This window comes from Orycteropus afer, unplaced genomic scaffold (assembly GCF_000298275.1).
Source record: "Orycteropus afer afer isolate SDZICR_OR568_19922 unplaced genomic scaffold, OryAfe1.0 scaffold00017, whole genome shotgun sequence".
Classification (NCBI taxonomy): Eukaryota; Metazoa; Chordata; class Mammalia; order Tubulidentata; family Orycteropodidae; genus Orycteropus; species Orycteropus afer.
Window position 1 is genome coordinate 9,443,249 of NW_006921604.1, and position 8,854 is coordinate 9,452,102.

An 8,854-nucleotide genomic window follows, 5' to 3' on the forward strand; every position below is an offset into this window, starting at 1 on the left:
TGGTTTTAACAAATTCCCTTAGTTTCTGCTTATCTGGAAATCTCCTAATTTCACCATCATATTTGAGGGTCAATTTTGCCGGGTATATAATTCTTGATTGAAAATTTTTCTCTTTCAGGGTTTTATATACACCATCCCATTGCCTTCTTGTCCACATGGTTTCTGCTGAGAAATCAGAGCTTATTCTTACTGGTTGTCTTTTATAAGTAACTTTTTGTTTTTCCTGTGTTGCTTTCAGGATTCTTTCTTTGTCTTTCATTTTGATGAATTTGATGATGATATGTCTTGGTAATTTTCTTTTGGGGTCTATCCTATTTGGGGTTTGTTGGACTTCCTGAATGGATATATTCTCATCTTTCATCATTCAGGGAAGTTCCCTTCCAACAAATCTTGGACAATTTTCTCAGTCATTTTATTTTTCTCTTCCTGTTCTGGAATTCCAATGACACATAGATTATTCATTTTGATGGTATCCTACATGAACCTTAGGCTTTCTTCATTTTGTTTTGATCTTTTTTTCTGACTGATCACTTTCCAAAGAAGTATTCAGGTATTTGTCTTCAATCTCATTAATTTTGTCTTCCATTGTATCAATTCTACTCCTTTGCCCTTTCAATGTGTTATCTGTTTCTGACAATTTAGTATTAATCTTCTGGATTCCTATCTGTACATTTTGAATCATTTCTAATTTTTCACTTATTTTGTCTTTCTGTTCTTGTATTTTCTTCCAAAATTCTTCTATGGTTTTGTCTGTTTTCCTTGGTCTGTCTCTCAATCCTTTGAAGATACCTAAATATAATTCTTTTGAATTCCTTATCAGAGAGTTCTAATGCTGCTTCTTCCTCAGGGATGTATTCTGTGTCTGTATGCTGCTCCCTTGTTTCTACCACTTTATCTTGCTTCTTTGTATAGACGGTGATGGTCTGTTATCTCTGGTGGCATTATTGTATTTAGATTTCTGTTAACTGTTTGTGAAGAGCAGCCAAGGGTGACTCAGGCTCTTCTTGGTGGTTGTTTATCTTTGGCCCATTGGTGAAGAAGGAAGTGGTGGCTCTCACTCAGTAAGTGAAGCTACAGGAGGTGTGGGTGTAGTTGTGTCATATGAAGAATGTTGCTGTCTTCCACTCAGTTAGAAAAAAATAACAATTGAATAACCATCAAAAAAGTAAACGCAAACGGACAAAAAACACACCATGTAATCAAACAGGAACAGTAACCAAGAAAAGAAAAAGGCAAAACAAAAAAACCACCGCAATATCTGGGGAGAGGGCAATAATAGAAAAAAGGTAGCAAAGGTGAGTAATGAAGAAAAAAAATGGACAAAACACAAAAAGACAAACAAGGAATGGGGTTAACCAAGATAAAGAAAAAAAAAAATTGGAACCAGGAATAGGGAAAAGAAAAAAAGCCGAAAACTAGAACCTGGGAAGGGAAGACCTAGGAATAATAATTAAAAAGACAAAAGTAATAATATTAATAATGATGATGATAATAATAATAACAAAAGTAGTTGTTTTAAAGCAGTCAAAAACAAACACAAAAAAAAAAAAAAAGAAAAAAGAAAAAAAATCTGGGCAGGGCGGAGCAGGGCACCCAATCTCTGTCCAAGGACAGACTGGGATGGAATTCCTGCCAGCCTACGAGGTGGGTGGCCATGCCTCCATTTATCAAGAGGGTGTGGGATATAAGATTAACAAGGGGAATGTTACATCTTTTTAGTTGTCGGTGTCCGGAATGTCCTTGTGGTTCCCAGCAAGTAGAGCCTATTCTTACATCCCTGGAATCTGGGAGAATGCTGTTGCTTTAAATATCTAAAATGGTCAAACTGATTGTAAATATTCAAAATGGCTGCACTCTTCAGATGGGCAAAAGTCCACAGCTCAGCCTGCCTTCCTCTTCGCTGCTTCCACTTTTATTCACCAGCCACCAGAGAGGTCCTCCATGCAGTCCCTGGCTAGCAGGGCTGATTTTTAGTTAACTTTTAGGTCCTACCACCACTCGGCAATATCCAAGCTGTCTGTGCCATCAGGATCACTGCCAGACTGCAGCTCCATATGTCTCCTTTTTTTGGTGTTTTCATGCACATTCTTCTGCTAGTTGGAGTTTAGTTCAGTTCTATAGCCTTCCCTTTAAAGCTCAGAGGTCCAGGATTATCTTCTGTATCTGTGTTAATTGGTTCCCCTTTTCTTCATTGAAAAGGGTCTGTGCAGTCTTTCTGCTTATTCCGCTATCTTACCAGAACTCTCATCATGAACTGTCTTTAAATCGGTCTGTTTATTGCATGAGTGAAGAAATTCTGAAACTATTTCAGATGAATTTTCAGATAGAACAAATAGGCAGAATACAACTATGGTGTAAGGGAATAGGGGAAGACAAGAAAGGATGGTTTGGAATTAGAGGCTTTTTATATACTTAAGTGAGCGTGCATGCTGTGTGTGGGGGGAGGACTGTGAAAATATTTGAGTGCATGAGACAGTATACATGCATGTGATAAAACAAATGGAGTAAAATTTTAACAATAGTGAGTATAAGAGTCCACAGATGTTCTTTGTATTATTTTTATTTTTACAACTTTTTAAAAGTTTGAAATTATTTCCAAACCATTTTTTTTAACTTGTAATATGTAGGAGTATATTTAAAATATTTTCCTCTGAAAAATTAGCTTATTACTTTCATAGAACATAAATACTTTATGGTGCTAAAATAATTAGCCAAAGTTTTATAATCAAATTATGTGAAAAAGTTTCAGGTTATAAAAATAACGATAAAATTAAACTTTTAAGATAAAATTTACACAATTATTAGATAAACTATCAGAGATTTTTCACTTTACTATGACATTTACATATGGTTCTACTGTAGTTATCAAAATATTTTTATGTCGATATACCTAGAAAATCATGTTTAAATATCACTACTAATAATAGATTGTTTCTTGATCCTTACTTCCCCAACTATTCACTGTTTATATTGCTATATGATCCAAAAATAAAGGGACCTTAAGCCACTTACTCTTCCAATGATCGATCAAGGCCCCGATCAGGAGATCGATGATGAGTACGTTCTGGCGAATGGCATTTGGTATTTGGCTTTATTGTAGTACTCATATGATATGCATTACTTGAATAATTCTGGCGGCGAAGTTCTTGAACAGCTCTCTCCCTAAAGCAATATAGGGATGCTTTTAAATTTCATATTCAGTGACATTATTAAAATTGTTACAAACTGTAGCTCAAATCATACTTTAAAATCTGACCATTGTGAAGTAACCAAACCCTGTTGTTACCCAGAAGGCAATGCTTTCCAGGCAAAATACTATGTGGAGATAAACTTACCTTTCAAAGCGCTCTGTCCCAAGCTGTCTTTTGGTAATGTCTAAATCAGCCTCCAACTGTGTTACCACATTTCTGAACTGGGCCACATCTCTACTTTGGATGGCCCTGTGTATAAAAAGGACAGGTGACAGTTGATTAAACTTAAAAACGGCTATGACTCATACAGCAGCCTATATAATAATGACTTCTCAGCTAGATTTGAGTCAAACTGTGATTTACATATACAGATGTATTAGCACATCTAAAATATGCCATTTTTAGATGTAGTAAATGTGCAAATTAGCCTACCTGGAAACCTAAGCAGTCCTAGTCACATTCAATTAGTTAAACCCTCTCTGTCTCAAGCTCCCCATGTATAAATGGAGTAATGTTACCTATCCTACCTACTGCAAACTATTTTTATAGAAGTATTTTGAAATCTTATGTAAATGCAAAGTAGTAGTATGACCGAATTATTAGCACTGAAATTCACCAGCGTCATGAATAGCATGATCTAAATTAAACCAAGTTTGTCATACATAGTTATAATGAAGCTTGATGTGTACACTGTTAAAAGCAGAATAAATAAATAAATAAATAACCTCTTCAATTTGGCAGGAACTTCTCTGAAACTAGCTTATGCCTCAAAAATCCTGTGATAAAGCATAGTCTATCATAAGTAAAAAAAAGGCTGTTTGCAAAGAACATTCTATACACTTTGCAGGCTTTCAAAACTCCAATGATAGATTACTAAAATCTAAACATTAGAGACTAAAACCACAAGTTTATCATTCTTACCAGTTGTAAGTGACAGTCCTTACCAGCCAGTCTAGAAAAAAGTGAAACCCTTAGGGTGGGAGTTTTGGCATATTTTACAAGGCAGAGTTCCACCTACCAGCTTGATAAAGTGATCCTGCAGAACCAGTTGACACATCACAATAGTTCAGTCACAGCTGCCATAACCTGGAAGCAGTTTCTGGAGGAAACTGGTCCTAGTCCTGCAGCCTTTACTTAATCAAGAGCTCCCATGATGAGTGGCTGATTCTGGAGACCCTGATTCCTACTCTTTACCAGGCCCCATGCTCAGATGAGAGGGCAGAATGGAGGGTGGATGAAAAAAATGTTATAGGTGGGATAGAACAGAGCAGGGGTTAAGGATCTCCATCAGCTTTCATGAGAGATGACCAAGATTAATTATAAAATATTCAATATCTAAGCAATATTTTCCACCCAAGCCTCCACAAGGGGCCTTGAAATAATGTGCTAATGATTCTAGGGAGTCTATAAAAAGCTAAATCAGTGAACTGGGGAGTCTTTAGTATTCTGAGTGCAGGAGTTCTTCAAAGTACCCCGTATACACTTATATGTAAATAAGGAATTACAATGTGACAAATGGAAAGACCCAGGTAGCAATAACAGGTGTGTCCATACATATAAAAATTCTTCTGGTTTTAAACTCAAAATCATTTGGAGGAAAAAAAAAAGGTGGGGACCAGGTTTGCTAGTCCGATAGAGCCTGGTGGAACCACTGAGACTATGGCCCCTAGCTGCCCTTCAGGTCTAGAATTGAACTCACACCTGCAGTTTCCAGCCAAACAAAATACAGGCATGTAAGTTAAACATTTACCTCAAGTAAATACACGCCTTGGAGAGAACAATCATGGGAGCAAGAAGGACTGCTTATGTACAGGGAGACAGCTCAGGGGGCAGGAGAGTATGGAGGGATGGACACTGGAAAGAGGTAACTATGGGGAGGAAGTGGGAGGGGAGCTGGTGCATTGTGGTAAACTGTGGTCAATGACATGAGAGAAAGTATATGTGAATGGCTGTATGGAGTTAATTTGCTCTATAAATCTTCACCCAAATCACAAGTAAAAAAAAAAAAAAAAAAATTCTTCTGGATTCAGAAGTGCTTAACTTTTTTCTAATCTAGTTATACTATTTCCTAAAGGCAACATTTTGGATCAGACATTCCATTGTATCTAAAGCTCTGTTGGAAACAACAGAGATGGTTAAAATTAAATTTAGATACGGAAAAACAGATAATAGAAACAAGTACTGGACCTCTGGTAAGCGATAAGAGTTCTAGAAGTCTTCAATTTCATTGATGACAAATTATGGGGGCTAATATCTAAATTCTAGTTTTAAAATTCTACTAATTTACAAAGTATCAAAAATTTGATAAATATGATTTTATATTATTATATTGCTAACCAACTCACATTTTATTTTCTGCCAAGCAAAGGTGTTCTTTAAGAAGCTGAATTTCAGATTCTTTTTCTTGAAGTGCTATCTGAGACTGATATTCTTTGTCTCGATTGGCCACCAGCAAAGCTTCTAGATTCTGCATGGAGATTCTCTCATTTGTCATTTGACTCCTGAGAAGTTCTATTTCAGAACGTGCAGAATCTAACTCATTCTCCATCTGTATAATGGGAAGATATCTACACTTATTCCCATTCATTCATTTAACTCATTATATAAAACTTCTGTATTATTATTAACTTACAACAATTTTTATTATCTTGATATGAAGTTGTGCCCTCCTTCTTACCAAATACACACAAACACATTTCTCCAATTCTTAGATCAGAAAATTCATTTTAAGACCTGTTAATCCGAAATTGCAAATGATTTCCATTTTCAGCTTTGATATTCCCTTATATTTTTTTGCAAGACTGATGTGGTGATATCTGTAACTACTGCTTGTCCTTAGCTAGGTGGGTTATAAACATTTAACTAGCTTATGGAATGTCAGAGTTAAAGTATATAAAGAGTAAATGCACATTCCCTGTCTTGCACAAGCCTGTAGAAAACTTCCTTTTTGAATGTTATTTTGAATTTAGAATATGCTCTGAAAGTCAATTGTTTCTTGTTTCTTTAAAAAGAAGAAAACCAGGTATTACTATTTGGAAAAAAAAAATATTTCTTACCTATAATACAGATCATAATAAATTCTAAATGAATTGGAAGAGTTAAATGTGAAAAGACAAAATTTAAGCAAAATTCCAAGGAAATAGAAGAAAATAAAAATGTAAGTATTGGTGGAGGGTAGGTAGATAGGTAGGGGAAAAACTTTCTTATTGTTTTACAATGGGAAAACAGTAAGTTTGAGCTACATATTGAAAAAATAATTTGATAGTCAATAAAAACTTAACCAAAATTTAATAGGAAATACCTGGACTAAAATAAACTCAGTTATAGCAACAACAATAAAAGATTTAACACCTTGTATAGGGAGCTCATGTAAATTAAGGAGGTAAATGGACTAATTATATGTTTAGAAAATTGGCAGAAAAATAAATACAACTAATTAGCAAGCATATGGAGAATATGTACTCTTACTAGTAATCAAAGAAATATAAATTAAAACAAGATGTTATTTTTAGCCTCGGGTCTCTTAACCTTGGGACTGCTAACCTTCTGAGTTGGATAACTGGTGTTGGGGGTGGTCCCACCTCCCCCAAGTTATAACAATCAAAAATTTATACACATATTGCTAAATGTTCACCAGGGGAATAATCTCCTGTGTTTGAACCACACTATTCTAGGCTATCAAATTGGCAACTTTGTTAGTTTGTGTTGATGAACATTAAAGTGTGTAATCTATTTTGCAGGCAGGAATACAAAATGAAGTGGTTTTTTTCTTCAACATTTTATTGTGCTTTAGGTGAAATTTTACTCACCAAATTGGTTTCTCATTCAGTAATTCATATACAAAATTTGCTGTGACATTGGTTGCTGTTCCTGCAATGTGTCAGCACTCCCTGTGTCCACCCTGCCTTTCCCATTTTCATCCCTCTTGTTTCCCTGCCCCTTCTTGCCATCTCATCTTTATTTTTGGACAAATGTTGCCCATTTGGTCTTGTTTAGTTGTGTGCTCCAAGCAGCATATTCCTCATGAGTGTTAATCTTTATTTTATACACCAATCTATTATTTGGCCAGCAGGTGACCTCTGGGAGAGGTTTCAGTTCCTGATTGAAAAGGTGACTCTGGGCGACAGTTTCTGGCATTCCTTCAGTCTGTCTTACAAGTCTGGTCTTCTTTATGAATTTGAGTTTTGTTTTACATTTTTCTTCCATTCTAACTGGGGCCTTCTATTGTTTTCCCACTCAGAGTGATCAGTAGTAGCAGCCAAGCACCATTTACTTCTTGTGGTCTCAGCTACGAAGGCTATGGTTCATGTAAGCCATTAGTGTTATGGACTAGTTTCTTCTTTGAGTCTTTGGTTTCCTTTACTCCAGATGAGAAGAGACCAATAGTTGTTATCTTAGATAGTCAATCACAAGTTTTTAAGACCCCAGATACTATTTATCAAACAAGGACATAGAACATTGTTTTTATGAACTGTGTTATGCCAATTAAGTTCAATGTCCTGAGACTATGTTCTTACTCTTCAAGACCAGTAACTCAGTTCCATACCATGTTTGGATACGTCTAAGGAGTTTCTGAGGAGCTCTGGTAGCATAGTGCCTAAGGCACTTGACTGCTAACCAGAAGGGTGGCGGTTCAAACCCACCAGCCATTCCTCAGAAGGAAGATGAGGCAATCTACTTCCGTAGTGATACTGCCTTGGAAACCCGAGGAGGAGTCACTATGAGTCGGGTCCAACTCGATGGCAAATAACAAGAACAACAAGAAGTTTCTGTAACTGAACCTCCATGTGCTCTATTATGTATGTGAATACACATGCAGCACATACAAATATGTATATACTATACTGATATAAGGAGCTCTGGAAGCATGGTGCCTAAGGCACTTGACTGCTAACCAGAAGGCTGGTGGTTCAAACCCACCAGCCACTCCTCGGAAGGAAGGTGGGGCAATCTACTTCTGTAGTGATACTGCCTTGGCAACCCAAGGAGGGGTCACTGAGTCAGGTCCGACTCGACAGCATATAACAACAACAACAACATACTGATATAAGCATTAACATGCACTCCCACACACCCTCCCATTTCTATATAGCATACATATCTCCCTATGTAATCATTTACAGATTTTAGTTTTGTTACTGCTATTGTTGCAGAATTGTATATGGTATAGTTGTTACCAGAATTGTCCTTTATTCTTGTGTACCTCTCAGTGTTTTCATTTGCCTTGGGTACAACGTGTTGACTTACCTTATAGATGGACTGTCTTCCCTTTTACACAATTAACACATGTCTATTATCTATTAAGTAATTCTCCTTCTCTCCCCCTCCCTTCCCTGATAACTATAAAAAATGTTGCTGTCTGTGAGTAAACATCTTAACTTTTTATAAAAGTGTTGTTGTTGTTGTTGTTGTTCTCAGGTGCTGTCGAGTTGTTTCTGACTCATAGCGACCCTATGCACAGCACAGAAAAACACTGCCCAATCCCGCACCAGCTCCACGGTCCCTACTATGTTTGAGCCCATCATCGCAGCCACTGTGTCAATCCATTTTGTTGAAGGCCTCCCCCTCTTGACCCTCCACCCTACCAAGCATGACATCCTTCTCCAGGGAATGGTCCCTTCTCACAACATGACCAAAATAGGTGAGACGAAGTCTGGCCATTC

General features: G+C 36.7%; 1 protein-coding gene across 1 annotated transcript in view; it reads right to left on the minus strand.

Annotated features, from left to right (window-relative positions):
- Window positions 1–3,008: 3,008 nt before the first annotated feature.
- TSGA10 (testis specific 10) overlaps window positions 3,009–8,854 on the minus strand; it is a 149,325-nt gene continuing 143,479 nt past the window's right edge. Inside the window, exons 13-15 of the mRNA XM_007959465.2 lie at window positions 5,537–5,739; window positions 3,336–3,440; window positions 3,009–3,162 (exon numbers count right to left, since the gene is read on the minus strand). Coding sequence (XP_007957656.1) covers window positions 3,009–3,162; window positions 3,336–3,440; window positions 5,537–5,739 — 462 coding nt within the window. The remainder of the gene's footprint in view (window positions 3,163–3,335; window positions 3,441–5,536; window positions 5,740–8,854) is intronic.